General features: G+C 51.6%; 1 protein-coding gene across 1 annotated transcript in view; it reads right to left on the bottom strand.

The window, feature by feature from the left end:
• Positions 1–3,449: 3,449 nt before the first annotated feature.
• Positions 3,450–23,465, bottom strand: part of SCRN1 (secernin 1) — a 54,223-nt gene continuing 34,207 nt past the window's right edge. The window contains exons 4-8 of the mRNA XM_058678253.1: positions 18,791–18,993; positions 14,607–14,801; positions 13,125–13,290; positions 6,399–6,564; positions 3,450–4,368 (exon numbers count right to left, since the gene is read on the bottom strand). Coding sequence (XP_058534236.1) covers positions 4,210–4,368; positions 6,399–6,564; positions 13,125–13,290; positions 14,607–14,801; positions 18,791–18,993 — 889 coding nt within the window. The 3' untranslated portion in view covers positions 3,450–4,209. The remainder of the gene's footprint in view (positions 4,369–6,398; positions 6,565–13,124; positions 13,291–14,606; positions 14,802–18,790; positions 18,994–23,465) is intronic.

The following is a 23,465-nucleotide window of genomic DNA, read 5'->3' as shown; positions in this document are numbered from 1 at the left end:
TGAACCAATCTGTAGTCAGGAACTTCTTCCGGGTCTCCCCGTGAAGGTAGGGGTCCAAGGACTTGTTCCATCCTCCACTGCTTTCCCAGGCCATGAGTAGGGAGCTGGATTGGAGGTGGAGCAGCCAGTACTCAAGCCAACACCCATATGGGATGCTGGCACTGGCATGCCATGGTGCTAGCCCCCATTTTCTGCTGTTTTCACAGTTGTGCTCTATTGTATGGGTGTTATTTCTAATGAGTAAATTCACCCGCACAATTGTACACAATGAGGACAGGCACTGAGCACAGTGGTTGACTTAACTGCGCGGGATACCACATCCCGTATCAGAGTAAACACATTTGCATTGTGGCTCTGCTTCCAATCCAACTTCCTGCTAATGTGCACCCTGGGAGGCAGCAGGAAGTGGTACAAGGTGCATTCTGGCACACAGGGGGAGACCTGGATGGAGTTTGACTCTTGGCTCCAGCTGAGCCCAGCCCTTGATTTTGCCGGCACCTGAGGAGCAAACCAAGAGAGGGAACATCTTGATTTATCTCTCCCCCTTAGTACATTTTTCAAAGGATTGAACACAACACCAGATATTGCTGAACTGAGTTTTCTGCAGATACCTGATGGAAAACCACAATCCCTTCCATGCATTTTCTTTGTGACTGGTGAGCTCACCTGTCCATGAGGCACAAGACAGAAGACTGGACCTTCGTTTCAGTACTTTTTATTGTAGGCATTTAGAGACAATTCCAGGGCAAGCACTGGCTAAAGACATTATCTGGTTTGTAGATATTTGTACAAAACGACTGTTAAGACTACAAGGTCAGCTCCCCCTGTAGGAGACAGAAAGATTTTCTATCATTATCCCCCTGCTAATAGCATTTTTCAAGTAACATGTTTATATTCTCACAACATGATTGCAAACATGGACATACTGGTTCCCACCAGCGATCTGCAGGTGACACTTTGGGATGGCTGGATTCAATCAGATGAAGGACACTGGGACACAGCTGCAGGAGGGGAGCTGGGACTCTGGACAGCCTGGGATGAATCGGCACAGCCATGGCCATGGGGATGCACTGGGAAGTGCCAGAATGGGGCCACTCCACTGGCTGCCTGTCACTTCCCTTCAACCATTGCCAGAGAGGCACATGCCCTCCCTGCCTCCCCCCTGCACTTCCCAACTCATTTCCCAAGGGTCAGAGGACAGTAAGAGCTTCCCCAGCACTCGCACCATCCCACCTGGCTTCCCTGCGGGCCAGCCTGAGGCTATAACATGAGGACCCACGTGGAATGATGTCAAGAAGGAAGCAAACTGACCTGGTAACTCGTTTTCTATACCCAACGATTCACCTGGGCAAAGAGGCTCCTGACCAAAATGCCCTGGGCACACCATGATGGCATGTAGGATGGGCTCCTGATGTTAACAACACAGGGGTTCAGCATGATGTCGGGACAGGAAATGCTCCATCACTTTGATGACGTTTTTATTCTAACTGGACTTTCAGGCCCTCTCAGACTGACAGCACTAGCTCTGCTCTCCTGAGTGACTCTTCCCTGACGGGTGAGAGTAAGAGTGGGTCTCATCCCCTGGGCACAAAGGGTGGACAATGACCTAACGCCTCCAGCACATGGGCTGCATGTTCTTCCTGCATGAAAAGCCTGACCAGAAGCAGACATGGCACTGTGGGAAGTAACTCACACCCTGCCCTTCCCCATCATTTCCCTACCTCTTCTCAAATATGCTTGTTGCTGGCTTTGCCTTCAGACACACAATCTCTGGCCCAGGAATCATCCACGCACTAAGCATTTTTCTCCATTTCCAAGCAAACACCTCACTACACCACTACTGAAAATCCAACTTTCCAACTGTTCACTTAGCAAATAAAAGTCACTGACAGCACAATCATCACAGCAGATTCTTTGCTGGTCTCTCTCCATCGCCCACCTCAAAGCATGAAGAAGCCATCCGTATGCCAACACTACTCTGGTTTAGACTATCAGTGGACCACCTTGTGGCCTGGTAGGGGCAACCAGGCCTGATTCATGTCTGCTCGGCTCTGCTGCGCCCTCCAGTGGTGAGACAGGCACATCACCGCCACATGCCTAAGCCAACAATCGCTTAGGGTTGGTTCTTTCCCATATGTTCAACCCCAGTCGGCAGGCCCTGCACCCCTCAGGGAGGCAACCACTGCATTTACCGCCACATGACCAGGTAATGGCCCACAGGGTCACCCTGGGCCTCCGTAACTGAATCTCAGGCTAGACTCTGAATGACAGTGGTGACCCAGGCACATCAGGCCTCGGGACATGTTTTCATCCTGAGGACAGGTGAGATTACACACATGCCTTTCTGCATGACCTTGGTCAGCTGGACTCCGGGGAGGACAGGATCTGCATCCCCCTGAGATCTCACCTTGTCTCCCCGCTCACTTGGGGACAGCTACCAGCACATGTTTGTGGCTCCAGGTTCAGCTACAGTGAAAGCCCGGATCCAATCTGCATAAAGCTCTGAGCAACTTGATACTGCCATGATGGACAGTCATGACCCGACAAATGAAATGCCCACCCCTAGGCGGTGACCTTATGTGCAGAACTGGCAGCACTGTGACCCCCTCCCCCCACAGCATCCATTGGAAGCCCCGTCTTCCACACACGGCGAGGACTAGAGGGACTGGGTTCCTTGAACCCTCTCCTGGGGAGAGAACAAACCTGTCCAATTGCTTGGACCAAACCTTCCTGCCGCTTCAAGGAGGAACTCCAGGTGCCAACAGTGACCCATGCTGGCCAGCAGAGCCCTCACAGGAGGCTATAAGCAAGGCTCCAGACACCATGGAGCAGATGGAGCCCCCAAAATCTACTGGACCCAAAAAGTGAGGCTGGGTGGAGGCAGCAAAGTGTGACACTCAGGGTGACAGCCTCAGGACAAGGGGACTATGTCCCTCCTGTGGAGAGGGGTTTGTTCACTCTGGGTCACTTCTGAGACTGGGCACTCATAATGTTTCCATCTTCCAAGCATGATGAAGCATGTTGGGCTCCCATGGCACTGTCTCACCAGCCACCCATGCCTCGGGCCACTTCTGGAGTGCTGGAGCATCGCAGTGGAGGGAGGCAAGACCCAGCACCACCATCCACCCACTTCACCTGCTCATCTGGAGGCAGCTACCAGAGCATTGAGGACTAAGGGGACTGAGTCAGGAACAGTTAATTCAAACACATGTCAGTAGGATTTTTAGGCTGGCCTGTTATCCTGCAGGGAAGCTCTTCTATGTCCATCTGTCACCCCCTCACCCTCTGTCCCCTAGGGCCAAGCCATCTGGTCTTCTCTGTACACATCCTGTGCTCCAGGATAAGTCAAATCCTTAATATGAACATGACATTGAAGCAAACCCATTTCCTCCAAGCCACAGTACAGAGAGAAGGTAGGGACTGCTCACATTCCAGCTGCTCTATCGCCCTGCCCTTCTGAATGGCTCACAGCACTGTGGGGCTGTTAAGAGTCCAAGTCAAGATGCTGGAGGCCCGACCTGGAACTGGGTCTGCCAGGGCTGCACCCAAGTGCCAGGTGCACTGCTGGGCAGGGACAGCCATGGAACGTCTAAGGGAAGCCCCCGGCATGGCCATGTCTAAACCTAACTGCTGGCTGACCAGCTCCCATGCACAGAGAATGGAAACCCATCTCTTCAAGATCATGGGGACAGAGGGAGAGCTAGGACCAGAGAGGAGCCCCCAGTACCCTTGGGGACACTAGTGCTACAGCCACACGCTCCAGGCAACGGAGCCATGGGGCCTCTCCCTTCTCCTTTGACTGCACTCTGGATGCACAGAGAGCTGCCTCTTGGGAACCTGCAAGAACCGTGACCACGAGGGAGGCTCAGCACGGCTGCTGCACTGGCCAGCCCCAGCCCTGCCCGGGGATGATGGAACTCCACTGCTCTTAGGAAAAGCAAATGAGTCCGTGGTCACCAAAATAACAATGCTAGCAGTCAGTGACTCACACAACCTAACGACGGGCAGACAGGACGTGTGGGACCTGGCAGAGGAAGGGGGACAACGGAAGGGTCGTGGCTGAACACGAAGGAACAGTTCCATCTGGCTTCGGCACGGGAGACCACAGCTCGACCTCCTCCGTCTCCTCCAGCAGCAGAGGGGGCGTGTGACGCTGGTCGCTTAGTACGGTGGGAAGTGTTGAGAGAGGAGGGGAGGGGCCCACTACCTTCACTTGAAGAACTTGATCTCCGTGTCGACACAGTCATAGAACAGGTCTCCCACCTCGGCAGGGTCCAGGGGGCCTGAGCTGTTCAGGAGCTCCTCCATGGCTTCCAGACCTTGCTTCTCCAGCTCCAGCATGGTCCTCTGCAGCTGCTGCCCCTGCTCCTGCGGGAGACGGGAGAAGGACATGGCCACTTGACACAGAAGCAAGGCTGCCTGGGCCTGGGGTGTGGCAAGCCACGGCAGTAGGGGGTTAGGGGATCTTGCCCTGCCTCTTGCCTACAACCCCCTCATCAGTTTCCCACACAGTTGCCACAAAGCTCATTCCAGAACACCGGTGCACGGCTCCTGGTACATCCAGACCCTTGTGTGACGTCCACACAGGAGTCCCTCTCTCTCACCAGGCCACCTCTTCGGCCTGGCCAAGTGAACTCCGTTCCTCCATGCCACAGCACCTGTTTTTCCACTGCAATGTGGCCCTGTCCTCCCTCACTCCATGCATAGTCACCTCAAGGCATACCTGCAGGCCTCCTTGGACCCCCCAGGACCCCGCCTTCTCCTCCTGCTGGGTGTTTGTCTCTCCTCTCGTGCTGTTTTTCCTACCTGCCTGTACCCTACAATGACCACCATCTCCAGGGGAGCTAGAATTGGGCCTCTGTCTTCTAATGAGTGACTGGAACACAGGGAGCTCCCTCCAGAGATGCTTGCTGGGTAAGTAAACAGCTGTCTTTCTCCAAGGCAGTACTGGCACATCTTTCCAGCGGGAATCATGCAATTACAGGAGCCTGCCAGGAAAACCTTCCTTTGCCCAGTGGGTCCCAGACCAGAGAGGCAGCTCTGTACCCATCTGCCTCTTGACACATTGTTACACCAACAATCATGTCTGAACTCCAAAGCCCATGCGCCTCAGCCCCTTTGGGACACACAGTCCTTCCTTCCTCCACATTCTTGCTAGCAAACATCCACAATGTCCACCAGCAGCAAGTCCCGTGTTCAGTCCACGCAGGGACAGCTGCCTTCTCCCCACCTATCCCCGACCATAAGCCCTGGCAGGAGCTAATCGCCGCCCCTGGGGAAAGGTTGGCATTCTACACAGTGATGCCTTCTGGCTCTATCTGAATGCACTGCTAATGTTTTCCTTCTGAGCCTTCTGACTCCCCTGCCCCACGCCGAACAGGAAATCATACGCTTGCTCTAAATCCTGCAAACAGTATGAGACAACTTCCCCAATCAATGTGCCTTTTCTCCAGGACAGACTGGGTCTGTTAGAAGCCATGACATACAGGTTTGGGGTGGTGACAAGTGGCTGACAGCCTCATTCTTCCCTCTTCCTGCAGCAACATATCAACTGGGATCACCTCTAGCAGCTCAGGGCTGCTAGCCACTGTGGGCAGCACGGCATTTGGAAAGACGTACCTTTGGCTGTTTTTGAGGGTATGGCTCACTGATACTAAGTACCTTCACAACTGTCATGCAGCTCTCAACACCTCCTATCTCCAGAACTTTCCCAAAGAATCACTCTTTGGGAACAACACTCGTTAGCATTTTTAGATGAAGCATTGTGGGAGCTGGCATCAGGGCACAGAGGGCAAAGCCACCATGTGTGACACCAGCATCCTGCCTCAGAGCCTGATTCAAGTCCCAGCTGCTCTTCTTCCAATTCAGCTCCTTAGACATGCACTGGGGAAAGCAGCGGAAGATGGCCTGAGAGCCTGGGCCCGTCACTGTGAGACCGGATGGAGCTCCAGACTTCAGCCTGGCCCATCCCCAACCACTACAGGCACATGGAGCGTGAACCAGCAGATGGAAGATATCTTTTCCCCACCTCTCTGTGGCTCTCCTACCTCAGCCTTTCCAATGAACAAAATACATCTTTTTAAAAATACAGCGTTGTTATCAAGTGCCAGTTAGCCCCTCCTGAAGTTCACAGGGGATGTGAGCGTGGCAGCAGCCACCCCTACTATCACTGCAGGCTCTCTCATTCCTGTGTAACCAGTCCAGGAAGGCGAGGCTGTCTCCTGCTCACAGCTCCCGGCTCAGCTCAGGCACTGGCCCCTTTTCACGCGGGTTTGGAAATCAGCGGCAGCATCCTAGGTGGAGCCTCTCACACCAGGGAAAAGGCACACAGGAAGCAGCCAGCTGGGCCTGGATGCGGCCTTGCCCACCTGTGTAGCCCGGCCTGGCCCCAAGCTCACCTGGCCACTGTTGAGGACAGCGCGTGCCCACTCGTGGGCCTTGTACAGCTCATGCCGGCGGTCTCGTGGCTCCTCTTGGGCAGGGTCATCATCCCCAAAACAGGGAGACTGCGTTTTGGGGACAGGCTTCACGTCATCCACGAAGATGAAAGGCTTGAATATGGACCTGCAGGGAGAGCGAGCAGAGGCACTTCAGGCCTGGAGAGCAAATACTGCCTGGGCACAGCACGTGAGCCCGCCGCCTGTGGTGCTGAATCCCATATGGGTGCTGCTTTGAGTCCCAGTTGCTCTGCTTCCAGTCTGGCTCCGTGTACCAATGCACCCGAGAAGGCACAACACGACCCAAGTGCCTGGGCCCCTGTGCCCATGTGGGAGGCCTGGAAGAATGTACAGGCTCCTGCCTTTGGCCTGGCCGTTGTGGTCATTTGAAGTGAATCAGGGTATGCAAGAGCTGTCTAGCCTCTCTGTCACTCCGCCTTTGAAGCAAAGTTAACTTTGAAAACCAAAAACTACCCACATGCATAGCAAGCTAATCCTCTGCCTGCAGTGCTGATGTCCCATATGGATGCTGGCTTTGTCCTGGCTGCTCCACTTCCCATCCAGCAACCTGCTTGTGGCCAGAGAAAGAAGTAGAGGATGACCCAAAGCCTTGGATAATGCAACCACACAGGAATCCTGAAAGAAGCTCTCGTTTTGACGTGGCTCTTCTGCAGTCATTGGGGCCTTTAGGGGAGTCAATCTGGGGAGGGAAAACCCATTTCTCTCTCTCTCTCATATATATGTATGTGTGTGTGTACATATGTATTTATGTGTATATATGTATATGTATATATATGATTTTAAATAACAAATCTTATAAAAACATTTTCTAAACTAAATAGCACTGGGTGGCAGGTGGATGCACGCCAGGAAAGTTTTAGCAGCTGTTTTAGCAAAAGCAGCAGCCATTTATAAGCTGCAATATTCTTCCACTAGTGAGCACAAAGACATCAAAACCGACTGTTTATAGTGAGAGGGTCCCCTGAGCTGAGGCAGGAAGGCAAACAGGCAGGGTCCCAGAACATGGTGCATGGACCACCCACATGCATCCCAAGAGCTTAGCCCTCTCCTTGGCTGCACAGAGAATCACACCTGCACAGGCCACACCTCTTCTACTCCAGGTCTTAGAGTTGCGAGTGCCCCACTGCAGGCAGAGAAGGGCAAGCTGCAGGGTCCAGGCCCTAGAGGAGATCCCCTCCCTGGGAGAAGAGCTTCCCCTAGCCCACACTGCCCCTCCAGACAATCCCCCCCAACACACACACCCCTCACTGAAGCCCAAGTGGGAGTTGACATTCGCATGGGGACCCAGGCCGCACTCCAATGACAGGAAGCACAGCACCAGCTCCCGAGCTCTGACCTGGAGCTCTCTGCAGAGCTTCAGCCTTGGACAACAGCAGAGCCACAGCCAAGAAACATGCCCTCCTCTAGCACTGCTTGTGACTGATGTGCCAAGCCAGCATAAAAAAAAAACTCTGTCCCTGGGGCCAGCACTGCGGCGCAGCAAGGGAAGCCACTGCCTGAGGTGCATGCAGAGGGGCACCAGCTCGCGTGCTGGCTGCTCCACTTCGAATTCAGCTCCCTGATAATGACCTAGGGAAGCAGCAAAAGATGGCTGGCATGGTTAAGTCCCCAGCTTTGGCTTGGCCCAGCCCTGGAGTGAAAACCCTTGCTCAGCCAACGATATCCAACATTGCCTGATTCGAGAGTCTGAGAAACCAGTGTCTCTGGAACGCAGGTGTCCCTCTGAGTGGTTCCTCCCAGTTGCCCACGACTGGTTTTAATCACAAGGCCAAGGTCACATGTGGCCAACAGCAGCAGCAATCTGCAAAGGCAACTTTTACTTCAGAGAGATGGGATGGTGAGCTGGATCCAGATGGGGTGGGGAGGGGAAGTGGGGAGTCAAACGTGTGGGCTGGAGAGAGCAGGGCACTGGGGCTCGGAGGACCTGGGAGGAAACTACAGCCAGGGTGCTATTCTTCCCAGGCCCTGCCCTCCGCCTGCCGGCTCATGCCCTACAAAGAAGGCTGTGTAAGGTAGAATGCTCAAGACGCATCACATTTTCTTCAATGAAAACAAAAATAAGATATAACCTGTTGCTCACTTGAGAATTACACAGAAATGACAAAATCCTGGCCAATCCAAGAGGGGCTCTCAAGGGCAATGCCCACTGGGTATGAGACAAACATGGACACACTCACCCCGCCCATGTCCCTTGCATCTCCCAGCTGCCTGCCACCAACTCCCTTGATTCATTCCCTCTCCCTCTTTTGTTGTGATCTTCCAGTGTCTTAAAAGTCTGTGTACATTCCTGGATGTGGGGAGCTGCCAGGGGTGTGCCAGTCTGACAGTCACACCTCTGAGAGCAGTACACCCAGACTTGGGCTATGTGCGCCCATCTCTGCTCCCTCCAGGGCGCATTTCCAGCCCCAGACAACAGGGCTGGGCAGAGGCGCAGGCGAGCACACTGCCTGGCTGCAGCATGCCAGCACAAATGCTGCAGCACCTTCAGCTGCTAAGGGACCTCTGTTTTTCACTGCCGGGAACCTGTAGCCAGTCCTGGCCTCCTGCAGGTGTGGTTCCCAAGCTTAAAGCCAGGACGCCCGTCTGTGTCACCTGCTAGCACTCATTCCCCCAGCAGGATGAACTGTGGCATTCTGCATCCCCCACCATCATTCCAACTCCCAGCCTTACATGTAACTGGCACACAGGAGAGAGGGAAGAAGGAAGGAAGAATGGAGGGAGAGGAAGGGAGAGCAGGTTATTTCACGGAAAAGATCTAACCGTGAATGCAGTAAGCAAAGGCCAGACCAGGGTCCAAGCAGACAGCACAACAGTAAGATGGCATCCCTCGGGCCCGGCGGCATGGCCTAGCGGCTAAAGTCCTCGCCTTGAAAGCCCCGGGATCCCATATGGGCGCCGGTTCTAATCCCGGCAGCTCCACTTCCCATCCAGCTCCCTGCTTGTGGCCTGGGAAAGCAGTTGAGGACGGCCCAATGCATTGGGACCCTGCACCCGCGTGGGAGACCCGGAAGAGGTTCCTGGTTCCCGGCTTCGGATCGGCGCGCACCGGCCCGTTGCGGCTCACTTGGGGAGTGAATCATCGGACGGAAGATCTTCCTCTCTGTCTCTCCTCCTCTGTGTATATCTGGCTGTAATAAAATGAATAAATCTTTAAAAAAAAAAAAAGATGGCATCCCTCAGTTCTAACGTCAACAGGGAGGCGTTAGCGAGCCCTACATACCTGTCCTTTGCTCACCGTTTCCAAGTCTGCTGCTCTGACACCATATTCAGGAAATGTCTTTCTAATCATTTAAGCCCTGGCAACAGCCAACTCAAATTACCGTGACTCCACTACAAACAAACTTCGGAATAGCTAACTTTGTTCCCTGCTGGCAAAATACAAAATGCTGAACACGCCCAATCACAGGGCCACAAGCAAATGTTGAAGAGGGAAGAAAAAGTAACCCCTAACTAGAACTGTCAGGAAAGGAAGCAAACCTCCCTCAACCAGGGAAGATGAAGATGAATGTCCAGTGCAAGGACCTCAGCCTTCGGCGAGGGCTTTTCAGTCAGTTGAACAAGGAATGGTTTTCATTCAAAATGACTTGAAATGTCTCTTCTTACATATCAGCAGGCTCCTTCCTAGCTCCTTTCTATCTACATGAAGCCATGGCCTTCAGCCTAGAACACAGAATTCCTTTCCATTACTGTCAGAGCTGCATCCATTGGAAGCCCCGTCTTCCACACACGGCGAGGACTAGAGGGACTGGGTCCCTTGAACCCTCTCCTGGGGAAGAGAACAAACCTGTCCAATTGCTTGGACCAAACCTTCCTGCCGCTTCAAGGAGGAACTCCAGGTGCCAACAGTGACCCCTGCTGGCCAGCAGAGCCCTCACAGGAGGCTATAAGCAAGGCTCCAGACACCATGGAGCAGATGGAGCCCCCAAAATCTACTGGACCCAAAAAGTGAGTGGATGGTGGGACCGTGGAACCCAGGGCTCTGAACCAGGAGACAGCATCAAGAGGAAGCAGCTGGAACATGACAGTGGAGCATCCAGGTGGCGGCTGGCACTGCCCAGCAGCAAGAGGAAGCACCCAAGAGGTGGCTGGCACTGCCCAGCAGTAAGGAAGCACCCAGGTGGCTGGCACTGCCCAGCAGTAAGAGGAAGCACCCAGGAGGTGGCTGGCACTATCCAGCAGTAAGAGAAAGCACCCAGGTGGCTGGCACTGCCCAGCAGTAAGAGAAAGCACCCAGGAGGTGGCTGGCACTGCCCAGCAGTAAGAGGAAGCACCCAGGAGGTGGCTGGCACTATCCAGCAGTAAGAGGAAGCAGCTGGAACACAGGGGAGAAGCATCCAGGAGCAGCAGAGGCACACAGGCAGTGCATGCACCCTGTGAGGGTAGCTGGGCTGGGGTGGAGAGCTGGAACCTGAAAAACGAATCCTCCCAATGCACCACTGTGTGCCATGCTGTTGTGTGCCCCTGGGCCCTTGCACGATACCTGCTTTTTGTATCTGGTAAATACCAAACTATTCCCAGAATGCCCAAGGTCCTTCCACAGTTCCCACCACCGTGGAGTTATCTCATGTGCACAGCCTCTTTTCTTTTAAAAAAAAAATATTTTATTGGAAAGTCAGATTTACAGAGAGGAGAGTCAGAGAGAAAGATCTCTCAGCTGGTTTACTCCCCAAATGGCAGCAATGGCTGGAGCTGAGGCAATCCAAAGCCAGGAGCTTCCTCTGGGTCTACCGCACAGGTACAGGGTTCCAAAGCTTTGGACCATCCTCTGCTGCTTTCCCAGGCCACAAGCACAACTCTGGATAGGAAGTGGAGCAGCCAGGACACAAACTGGTACCCATATGGGATCCTGGTGCTTGCAAAGGGGGGATTAGCCAATTGAGTCAGCATGCTGGGCCCACCTCTTTTTTCATATATACATCATCTCTGGTATGCAATGAGCACACAGTAGGTGGGGCTGGTCCTGTGGCATAGTGGGCACAGGGTGTCATAGTCGCACATGGGTGTCAGCTCCAGTCCCGGCTGCTCCACTGCTAACCCAGCTCTCTGCTAATGTGTCTGGGAAAACAGTAGAGGATGGTACAAACACATGGGCCCCTGCACCTGTGTGGGAGACCCACAAGCTCCTGTCTTCAGATTCTCAGCCATTTGGGAAGTGAACAAGCAGATGGGAGTCCCCCAACAACCCCTTCTTCTCCCTCTTTAAAACTCTTTCAAATACATACATTTTTTAAAAGTACACAGTGTGTGTTTAATATTTGTTCAATGACTAGATGACTGAGTGAAACACTACTGGCTTATCATGAGTTCAACAATGAAATCTTGTTAGAGGATCTACTAACAGTGGCAGCCCAGGGGTCAAGTTCCAGGCTTTTCTTGAGTCATCTAAGAAACAGTGCCCAGCCAGATGTGATCACTGGCTCACACTCCTGAACAAGAGGAACTACCTCTTGGCTGCAGTCTGTGGGCAGAGCGTTTTCAGCCACAGAAGAAATGCAATGAGGCAGCATGGACTGCCTGGCAGCCGAGCCAAAGGCATCACCCACACAGTAACGGTAGCTTTCAGTTGCTGGGACACTGGAGCACCACAAGGGAACCTCTTGGCATGGGCAATCTTCTAGAGTTTTCGAGGCTGAGGGGAAGAATCCCCTGACAGATGCCAAGGTCCACTGCAAAGAGTATGACGTGACTCACTGAAGCCAGGCCCTAGTTCTCAGTGAATCTGGAAACCACAGGTGGGTGGCTCACTCTAAGCCACTGATGTGTAAAGTGTGGAACACGTGATGCAGTTCTGCTCCCTGCCTAGTACCCCAGAGATGGGCACCCTAAGGTCAGGTGCCTCTGTGATGTGTTTTCCTTGGGCTATCTCATTCAATCAATCCTCCCCCCAGGCATCTAAACGCCCCATTGCAGCAACAGACACCAAAGTGGAGGGAGCTTAAATGACTCATCTGGACAACTAGCTGACCAAGGCAGGACTCACTCCAGCAGCTCTGCTCTTAACCAGACTCTACACTGTGCCTCTTTGTCGAAGGCTTTGCACAGGAAACAGCCCTACACATGAAGTCTCAAGTAGCCAGTGCGACTTGCAGCGACTTCATCCTGCACCACCTCTGGACCATCTCTGCTCAAATCCAAGGGAAATCTGACCAATGCTGGGTATTCCTGGATCTCTGCTTTGCTGTGTTTTCTTCCTCTTTGGGACCCTCACCTAAGAGCACAAGAGTTAACCCATGATACATAATAAATATCCAACGCATCTGAAGCAACAACTGGATTCAGTGATTGTGACAAAAGCCAGAGTTTGTCTTGATGCAGAAGTGGAGACCATTCAGGCTGCAGGCAAGGCCTGTGTAACCACCAGGTCTGGCTGTGTCGAAGCACCAGCAGGTGGGACTCCAACAAATCTGCAATAGGCTCATTTTAAGCTGACAACTACATGTGGTCTGAAAACTATATTTTAACTATTCCAAGGGCCCCGGGCAGGAAAGAAGGTTCCCCGCACTTGGTATCTTAAGTGTTCTGTGCTACAACTCCTGAATTGAGGCCAACAGAAAAACATGACCTCGTCTCCAAAGCAAGGAGCTGGACAAGCCCTGAATACACTGTCTTCAGCAGCTGTCAGGGGGCATGCATGCCTTCTGCCCACATGGTTGTGTGCCAGCAAACCTGAAGGGGTCTGGGGTTCCCGTGAAGTAGTGAATGCATGGCAGGCTTCTATCTTGAGGCAGGACTGACGCCATGCTGGCTGTGGTGAGGAAGGACTCCGAGTCTACGCAGACCCCACTGGCTTTGTCCCGTAAGACGTTGATCATTGTCTGGACAGTGATGCTTTCTGTGAAAGACAAGAGACAAAGATAGTGAGATACAATGGTAGCAAGCTGCTCAGCAAATCCACGCACACTCCTAACAAAGCCCATGGCAGACAGTGGGGAACCTAACTACCAGGTTACAGAATGTACCTCCCAGCTTTTCTCACGCATAAGTTGGTCATGTGACAAATGCTGGCCAATGGGAGGTGACCAGACATGGGCAATGCAATGTCCTGGTGATGCCCTACAAGGGAATGCTGGCCTTTTGCGCTACCCTTCTCCCTTCCTGCTTGCTGGCTGGGGGCAGTCCTCCAGAGATGGAATTTCCATACTGAAGCACCTAGAGCAGGCATATACAATACACGTGTAACACAACCTGTAGCTCCTAACTCATCAGAGATCCATAAGAAAGCTCATGCAGTCTATGCATGGGCCCCCCGCTGGCTCTCACTCCCCTGTTCACAGGCTGTCACTGGTTAGGCTCAATGCTACATTTGGAGAACAGCCTCTTTGCAGAAGGACAGTTAGACTACCCAGAGCTGGTAGGATGACTGGCTCTAGATCCAGAGAAACAAAAAGCAAACCCCTGGCTCCACCAGGACCCCATTCTACACACACACACAGCACCCGGTTATAATTCCTCAAGTCACTGTGTCAACCCGTGTTCAAAGACAGAATCCCAGCATCACACGAGGCAAAGGACAACATATCATACCCACAAATGTGAACAATCAGTCCTTAATTCCTCAGCTATCCTATGTCCATAGTCCCTCATCGTCTCATAGAGAGGTTACTAGCTGGAATCAGAATCCAACAGACTGGAAATGTCTCCTAAATGTCTCTGAATCTCTCTTCTTTCTTCTCTATCAGAGACTAGGTCATCTTTCCTATAGTTTCCTACAGCCCGGGCTTAGCAGAAGGCATTCTCACAGTATTTTTAACACATGCCTCCATCCTCTATTTCCAATGAACTAGTAACCAAATCTGACAGTTTCACCAAGTTTGGTACTATTGTTTTGGAAAGCCTGTTTAATAATTTTTATCTAACTAGTTTTTTTAAATTAAAAAGGGTTACAGTTTTTTTTTCAAAGTTCCCATTTAAAAAAAGAATACTTTCTTACCTTTCCACTCAAAATCTATGATTGAAATTCTACAGCAAAAGTCCTAAAGCATTCTACACAAAGGGTCAAGAAATTGCTTCTTAACCAAAGAGTCAATACTTTAGGCTTATGGACCCTACTCTCCACAGCGAATCCTGCTGTGCCAACTACCCATCTCTGCCATCACAGCTATGCCACCTCCATGCAGACCAGTTCCCCCAGACACCTACAGGACTCACCTTCTTGCTTCTCAAGGCTGTCTCTGCCTGCACAGCAGTCCAGGTGATCATCAGCTGGGGAGAAAACTCGGGAGAAATTGAACTCGTCCTCTCCTGTCCACCAGCCTTGGCTCTGGGCATAACTCCGGAGCTCTGGGTGCTCCTCATCCACCTTGGTGGTGAGCGAAAGCTGATTGGAAATGCACTTTACTCCCTCTGTAGACAACACAAAGCTCTGTTAGCAGAAAATATACTGTTATTAACCAAAAAATGGCAATGTACAGAGAGTCCGTGCCTAGAACTCAAACTTAAACTACATGGAAGAATTTATTTGATTTTTGAAGAAACACGATCTTTGGTTCTTTTTGCCAGGAGATCTCCTAAGGTATCTGATGTGGGGTGGGCATTGTGGTGCAGTGGGTTGAGTCACTGTGTGGGAGCCTGCATCCTTATGTGAGTACGTGGGATCCAGTCCTATCTCCACTTCCAGTCCAGCTCCTGTTGGTGTACCTGGGGGCAGCAGAGGATGTCCCAAGCATGTGGGTTCCTGCTCCCCACATGGGAGACTCAGAGGGCATTCTGGGTTCCTCCAGCCTGTCTCAACTCCAGCCTTCATGGACAGCTGGGCAGTGAACGAACCAGTGGATTAAAGATTCTATCACTCCACCTCTACACCTTTCAAAATCTAGGATTCTAAAAAATGATCTCTCAACTAGAAATTATCACATTTGAAATTTTTGTGTATTAGTATTTGAGCGAGAGAGAGATAGAGATACAGAGAGAGAGGAGCACTCCCATGTGCTGTGCTGTCATACTCCATAAATGCCAGGGCTGGTCCAGGGAAGTCAAGAGCCCCCAACTCAATCAGGACAAGGACTTTAGTCATCCCCGTGCTGTATTAATGCATCCAGGGTTCATTAGCAGAAAGCTGGAGCTAGTACAGCTGGGGACTTGAACCCAGGCACTCTGGGTATATGGGACACAGACTCCAAGAAGTATCCTAAGCACCACACCAAACCATCACATCTTAAAGGAGTAGTCACTTTACTCATCTTAAATCTGCCAAGAAAATATAATGATGTCCATCCTGCTGGTTAAAAAAGTCCCAAGCAGTCGTTACAAGAAATGTCAAAGAGGTACTGTGTTAGCAGGAAATCCCCTACAGCAGGGCTCCAAGGGTCTGTAGAGATTACTCCCACTGCAGCCCAACATCTTTGCTAGCTGGAAAATCACTTCACACCAACATTCCCTGCCCAAGTTCATACAATACTACAACACCTGGATACTACACTTTATTCTTTCTTTTTTTCCAACTAGTAGGAAAACATGGTGTCAATGACAGTGAGCTATTGAACACATGGCAATGTCCTGGGGAATACATATGTATCTGGGTGCAGGTGTGTGTGTATATAAGAGAGAGAGATAATCAATTCCCTGGATTCTTCTTTCTCCTAAAAACAAAAGTTCCTCTACATAAGCCAGGCATCAGGAATGTTGCCTCCAGAGCCTGCCCCACTCCGATGCTGAAGGATTCAGGAATTTGCTAACAGCTGGCAGCTTCACCGGGCCTCCTACAAAGTCAGCACTGCAAATACACGGAGGGACCTGGCTTACAGGTGCTTCCCTTGGATGCAAACACTAGGAAGTTATGAGGGCAAGCTCAAAAAGGCCATTCAGGTTCACTCCTTTCAGTCGTCCCTGGGATTTCCAGATTCTTGAAGGATGGAAAGAGGAAACCTAACTCACAAGTGGCCACTGAGGCGCTGCTGCTTGGAAAGTGACTCCTAGAGGCAGGGTCGGTGCTAGACCCGGGACCCCACCAGGAGTTGCTTTCTGGAGTCTGTCTTCCAGGACATGCATTCCCAGCTGACTGGCATTGGTCCTTTGGGATTGTCTTTTCAGAGTTTCACCTCACAAGCAAAACTACCAGGACCGGCATGATGTCTCAACCGGTTAATCCTTCACTTACAAGTGCTGGTTTGTGTCCGGGCTGCTCCACTTCCCATCCAGCTCCCTGCTTATGGCCTGGGAAAGCAGCAGAGCATGGCTCAAGTCCCTGGGACCTTGTGTCCACATGGGAGACCTGGAGGAAGCTCCTGGCTTTAGATGGGTTCAGCTCCAGCTGCTCCAGTCATTTGGGGAGAGAATCAGCAGATGAAAGATTGTTTTGCCTCTCTTTCTGGGTATCTACGTTTCCAATAAAAATAAATCTTAGACAAAACTACCAACACCTACCAAATAGAAGACTTTTGCCTAAATAAGTGATTCTGATGTCATTTGTACTCAGCAGTTAAGAAAACTATAGCCTCCTAAGAACACCACCACAGATGCTGTTTGCTGGGCGGGGTCTGATTTATCGCCCACATTTGCCTTCAAGTGTGCCAGACAGGGAGGACCAAAGGCATTGAGTCCTCCTGCAGCAAGGCTGTGGGGTCGCAGGATGTGCATTCAAAGAGCTGGGAGAAGGGAGGTTGTTTAAATATTTATTGAGAGACAGCATCATTTCATGGGGATCAATTTTCTACACTATTTCTGAAACTCAGCTACTGAAGTGCAGTTCCCAGTCGATAGTGTTAGCTTCTATGCAATGACGGCCATTGAGCACAGACCCCAAGTCTTCTGGATGGACATTCCACAGCAAGATGTCATCTTGAGAGACTTTTTTTTGTTAGAGGGGTTTTGTGGGAGCCAGACCTGTGCATAGGCTACCTTCCCTCTATTGGTGCTATCCAGAGCTGGGTCGGCAGATGCACATGCCTGGTGGTGCGTGCCGTCCCACAGGAGCAGAGCCTGCAGCCTGCTCTGTGACGGCTTGGGGCACTGAAAGCCCAGGGTCTAAGGACGAGAAGCAGCTACTGCCTCACTCAGGCAATCACAGCTGTGCCTTCACACAGCTTGTTTAGAAAAACCACAGTCTGGCTTTTCTGCCTCAGCAGGGTCATCTCGTGGGGTTTATTTTTGAAACTTATCATATGATTTTGTATAGTCTGGGATTCCCTACCTGCCTTTTTCACCCCTCAACTGATTTTAGCCATAATGTCACAACTCTTCATAAGGAGTTACACAATTCCATCAGTCTGCTATTTAAGTGTGCCCCGACATTGCTGGTACAGACAATGTCACACAGTCCATCATCTTGCAGGGTTTCCTGATACACTCTTTTAAAAGACTTTTACTTGGAAGGCAGAATTACAACAAGAAGGAAAAACAGATCGTTCATCTGCTGGTTCACTCCCCAAATAGCCATAACAACCAGAGCTGAGCTGAGCTGAAGCCAGGAGCTTCTTCCACGTCTCCCATGTGGGTGGCAAGGTCCCAGGCACTTGGCTGCTTTCCCAGGTTGTAAGTAGGAAGATGGGTCAGAAATGGAGCAGCTGAGACACTCAACTCACATGGGATGGTGGCAGCTTAACTTGCTACACTACCACGCCACTTGTCACTTTGCACACAGTGCCAGGAACTACCATCCATAGCAGCCCTGATCACCTGACTGTGCACAGAAAGAGACTTGATTCGCAGAGGCTGCAGGAGATTCACTTCTAACTCACTCAGATTTGGTTCCAATCACCCCTACTCCAAGAACGGCATACAGGTTTCATCCCCAACATCATCTGTGATTAAACGGAAGAGACCACCAGCTGGTAAAGTCATTTGAGAAACACACTCAGGCCAGTGCAGGTTCAACCAGAGGATGCCACAATCTACCAGTCATGTCTGCCATGGGCACAGGCAATGAGAATGGTAGGACAGTCCCATGAGCCACTGAGAAACACTAAGTCCTCTCAGGAACCTTTGACCCCCGCTACACACACACACACACACGGGACTAGGAGGGTGACAAGATGACAACACAACATCACTATCACCCCCAACCAGGGCTGACCCAGAAGTTCCCTCTCTGGGCCATGCAGCAGACATGCTATGGGCACTCAGTCTTCCTGTGCAGTCACCACATCCTCCATCCTGCAGGGACACTGCCTCACAGAAGTGCCCAGCCAGCCCAACCCATCACACAGCAGTCCCCATATAGAACTCCATGTCGATGAGAGAGGAATACTGCAGTACAAAGTGCTATCGGGTCAGGGCGACAAGCGGCAGCTCCCACAGAAGGGATCTGCTGACCTATTCAGGATGGAAATGCATCCTTCTCTCAGCCAATGCAAAGCTCCAATTTGAGCTAGAGAACTGCCCCCACCCGCACTCACCTGTCACTTTCTCAGCAGCCCAGTACTTCCCAACGGTCTCGAGCACCCAGGCCTCACTCTGATCCACCAGCAGGTATGCACTCTGGAAGCTGTGGCAGGAGCTGGCATCTTCATAGTAATTTCCACCTTGGCCGTGCTCTTGCAACAAGGTGACGATGACCTCCAAGGCTCCCTTAGCTGTCGTGGCTCTCTCCAGACCAAGCCTGAAGTTGAGAAGCAAGTGTCAGGCAATTCACGCTGCGTGGTGATGGCCGTAGCCACCAGAGACCACTGGGCAAAGCTGTGCCAGGAGCATGGGACCACAAACCTGCTCCGTGCACAGGCTACACAAGCCAACACACAAACCCTCCTCTCAGCCCTGAAGAGATTAGAATTGCTGTCTTTGCACTTCTCCTTGCACAAGCAGATGCCTCTAGGATCCTGCGGTTTCTTCCTCTGCCTGGCAAACCATGTGTTCCCCCTTCCTCCTCTATCTCCTGCAGTCAACCAGCATGGCTCTGACCCCTAGCCAGCACCCCCTTCCTGTGGCTTGTGCCTCACCTACCTCAAGCCTGGGCAGAAAGACATCTCTGCCCAGTGTAACACTTACGTCTCTCATTCTACCAGGCATACCATGGCTCCTGAATGCTTGTACCCAACTAAAATTCAAGTGCTACAAGTTCATCCCCAATGCAATGGTATCAGGAAGCAGGATCCTAGCTGGACGAGGCAATTAAGGTGGAGCCCTGATGAACCTTTCCAGTGGTGCCAGCACACTGTGTGAGCATGGGTTTGAGTCCCTGCTGCTCCACTTCGGACCCAGCTCCCTGCTAATGCACCTGGGAAGGCAGCCAAGGATGGCCCCAGGGCTCGGGCCCCTGCATCACTCACAGGTCAAAGTCATCGACTTAAAAATCAACCTGCTACAGATCCACTGGATTTCAAGTCATATCTGTGGTTGCCTTGTCAGGGCCAGAGCAAATGATTTTGTTAGCCTCTTATGGCCAGACTTGCTCCACCCCTGCCCCATAAGAGACTTGAGAAAAGGAACTGTGGGATAAGTTGTTAAGCTGATGTCTGCCAGGCTCCTATATGAGCACGGTTTGGGAGTCCCAGCTGTTCCACTCCCCCATAAGCTCCCTGTGAATACCCCCAGGGAAGCGGGTGGAAGACAGCTCAAGTGCTGGAACCCCTGACACTCATGTGCGAGACTCAGATGGAGTTTCAGGCTCTGGCCGGGGCCTGGCCCAGCCCCACCCTTTGTAGCCATTTATGGAGTGAACTCCAACCAATAAATGGAAGCTATTGATCTAACACACACACACACACCCCCAACAACCTGCTTGTTCTCTCCACTCCCTTCAATAGTGGAGGGACAAACGAACAAGGAGAAGCCCCTCCCTTCCTTCCCCCACTCCCCCCGCCACATACGAGGAAGCAACCTCTTCCCAGGCTGCAGGTCTGCAAGTACCTTGATCTTGGACTTGCCAGACTCCAAAAACCTGCCGCTAAGCACCTGTCTCCACCCTGTGGACTCCCACATGTCAGGCAGTGGTCAGAGCAGGACTGGGAGAGGTGCTGAGCATATGCTTCGTGCTGCCCCGACAAGGAGGCAGGTGTGTGAGGCGTGTGGGCTCATCTCCATCTCCTGAGCAGGAGGAGGAAGCTGAGACCTAATCCACAGAAAAGGGACACTCTAGCCCAGTGAACAATCCCTGATGGCCCAGGCTCGGCCACATTCCAGCTCCAGGGTTCTGGGCAAGTCCTTTAATGCCCTCACTTCTAGCTCCAGGTTCCTCTTCTCCCAAGTAGAAGTAAATGAACCTGCTGCACCAGGTTGTTAGGAGGGTCCTGGAAGAAACAGCAAAGCACGGCCTCTCTCCCCACTGCCGAGATGCTGGGATGGACTGAGTGCAGACAAACTCATCGACAGTCACTCCGCAGCAAAAGCAATGGAGCGAACAGCCTGAGGCAACGCTTGGATGGGCTGCAGCCTGCAGCAGCCAGCCGGGAGAGCAGATGGCCACATTTCAGGGACTCCAAGCCAGCTGAGTGTTTGAACACTGGTGGTTCAACATTTGTGGCAGTGGGAGCATTTACACTGTGGAGATTGGAAAAGGCCACACAGCAGGGCTCTCTCCACCCACCAGGCTGCTCTTTATGCACCTGCTGGCATGCTGCTGACCAACCGGTTCTGAGAGCTTCTGACTTCTCCCCCACCTTGGGTCTGGATGTCTCAGCAGGACACACGAACCTCAGACAGTGAGACACACCCAATATTCAGAAAATAAATTCCCATTCCTACGTTAGCTCCTGCCAGGTGCTTGCTGCTTGGAACCAGCCTCACAAAGCCTACAAAAATATGAGTGTTTGTCTGTTGTTCCCCTGGGAGAAAGGTGCTAGCCTGTCTTGCAGCACTTCACGGATCCGAAAGAACAAAGCTTGCTGTTTCGCACAAACACTACTGAAAATGAAGTTTTAAAAGCACTATCATCTGGGGTCAAGGACACAGCATAGCGATCAGGACGCCTCCGTCCCACACTGGAGTACCTGGATTCAGTTCAGAGTGCTACACCCAAAATTCAGTTTCTGAACTAATTCATTCTCATTTTTTCTCTCTCTTTCTGAACAGAGAGCTCTACCTCCCAATTTTTTTCAATTGTTTTGTCTAATTCTTGCATCCCCTCAACCCTCTAAAAATACATACAAATTATAAATAATCTTTATCCTGAAGGTAATACACTGTCATTTTTAGAATACTTATTCCTTTGAAAGGCAGAATGACACAAAAGGAGAGCCAAAGATTCCCCCATGTGCTGGTTCATTTCCCACATGCCTGTAACAGTCCTGGTTGTGCTGGGACAAAGCCAGGAGTCTAAAACCCCATTGGGGTCTCCCAAGCAGGTAGCAGAGACCATGGGACATCATCAGCTGCATTCCCAGGTGCGTTAGTGGGGAATTGGATGAAAAGTAGAACTGGAACTGGAGCCAACACTCTCATGTGGGGTGTGTTCATTCTAAAAGGTGGCTTAACCCACTGTACCATAACACCAACCCCTGCCACTGTCATTCATTCCGTCTCTGCAAACTGAAGGTGGATTTGACAAATGGATGGAAAACATGAAGGAACAGAACGTACGTATAGAGGCAATTGCCATATATTTCAAATAATGAGCCCATTCTAGCAGGCACTGGGAACAGAATGTAAATGCAGGACAGCCTCCTCTCACAGGAGCTGGCCAGGAGGGTTCTCAGCCAAGCACAGGGAGCCACATCAAGCTCCCCCCCACACACAGGGAGAGGCTGAGTCCCAACCTGAAAGAAGCAACCAAGCAACTGAAACACCCTCTGGAGAACGTGCATCGACAGCCCCAGGAGGCGCTGTGAAAACCACCTGCTCACCTCAATCCCCAGCATTCCTGATGCAGCAGGCATGGCGGGAGGACAGGGTGGGAGAGGATGAGAGGGAGGGCATGAACTTGCAGCACGTCCCTAGGCCATGTGAGTTCTCCATCATACTTTGAGAATCGCTGCTCTGGAACATGGCCACCCTCACTGTGGCTTGAGGATCCACATCGGTGGATATGATGGCTAAGGTTCAACACGGACCTTATCCTCTACCGCTGACAAGTGGTGTTATCCCAGACCCTGCCAAACAAACCACACTACTTCTGCACCCTAGCTGCTCCATCTTCAGCCCTCCCCTGCTGGTTCCAGGTCAAATGCACCTGCTCCCTCAGGTATTCAGATGTACGCAGTCTGGGACAATCTGCCACCCATTAGTGTCTGTGGAGGGCCTCACTCTGGCATTCTTTGCCCTTCACGTGGCTGAAAGTCCCAGATCTCCTTGGGTTTTCTCCTACTGCTGTCTAAAATTGTTCCTTCACTGTGAACTGCTCCATTTTCTGTCTTCTCTCTTCCTGCAACCACACTAACATTGGAAGCTTTGAGCATCTTCATGTGTCCACAAGGTCCAGTATAAGGTAGGTACTGAGCGAGAAGCCTGCTATTTTATTGGTGGGTATTCCTGGAAAGCTACATCAGAGGCTCTGATGGGGGAAAAAAATTCCTTCCATTACCTCTTAGAAATCAATCTTTTGAATGGTGAATTTTGCCAGCTCTGTAAGCTTCATGCTGCAAACATAAGTACTCAAAACACAAGGCGGGCCCAGCGGCGTGGCCTAGCGGCTAAAGTCCTTGCTTTGAACGCCCCAGGATCCCATGTGGGTGCTGGTTCTAATCCCGGCAGCTCTACTTCCCATCCAGCTCCCTGCTTGTGGCCTGGGAAAGCAGTAGAGGATGGCCCAAAGCTTTGGGACCCTGCACTCGCGTGGGAGACCTGGAGGTTCCTGGTTTCCGGCTTTGGATCGGCCATTGCGCTCACTTGGGGAGTGAATCATCGGGTGGAAGATCTTCCTCTCTGTCTTTCCTCCTCTCTGTATATCTGCAGCTTCCAGGCCCTACTCCTTCTGTTATGCAGTGGCTGGGAAGTGCAGAAGGAAGGGACAATGGAGAGATGTAGAAGGGAAGTGAGGCTTACCCTTTGACAGTCGCAGTTTATGTGCTGTTTTGCTTGGGTGCTTCAAATACTATAACATCACCAGAGCAGTGGTGTTAGTATATTCCCAAGGTTCTGAAACCATCCCCACAATTTGAGTTTAAAACCTTTTAAATATCCCCCCAAAAAACCTTCAAC

Source organism: Ochotona princeps, chromosome 20 (assembly GCF_030435755.1).
Source record: "Ochotona princeps isolate mOchPri1 chromosome 20, mOchPri1.hap1, whole genome shotgun sequence".
NCBI lineage: Eukaryota > Metazoa > Chordata > Mammalia > Lagomorpha > Ochotonidae > Ochotona > Ochotona princeps.
This window is presented reverse-complemented; position numbering and strand designations above follow the sequence as displayed.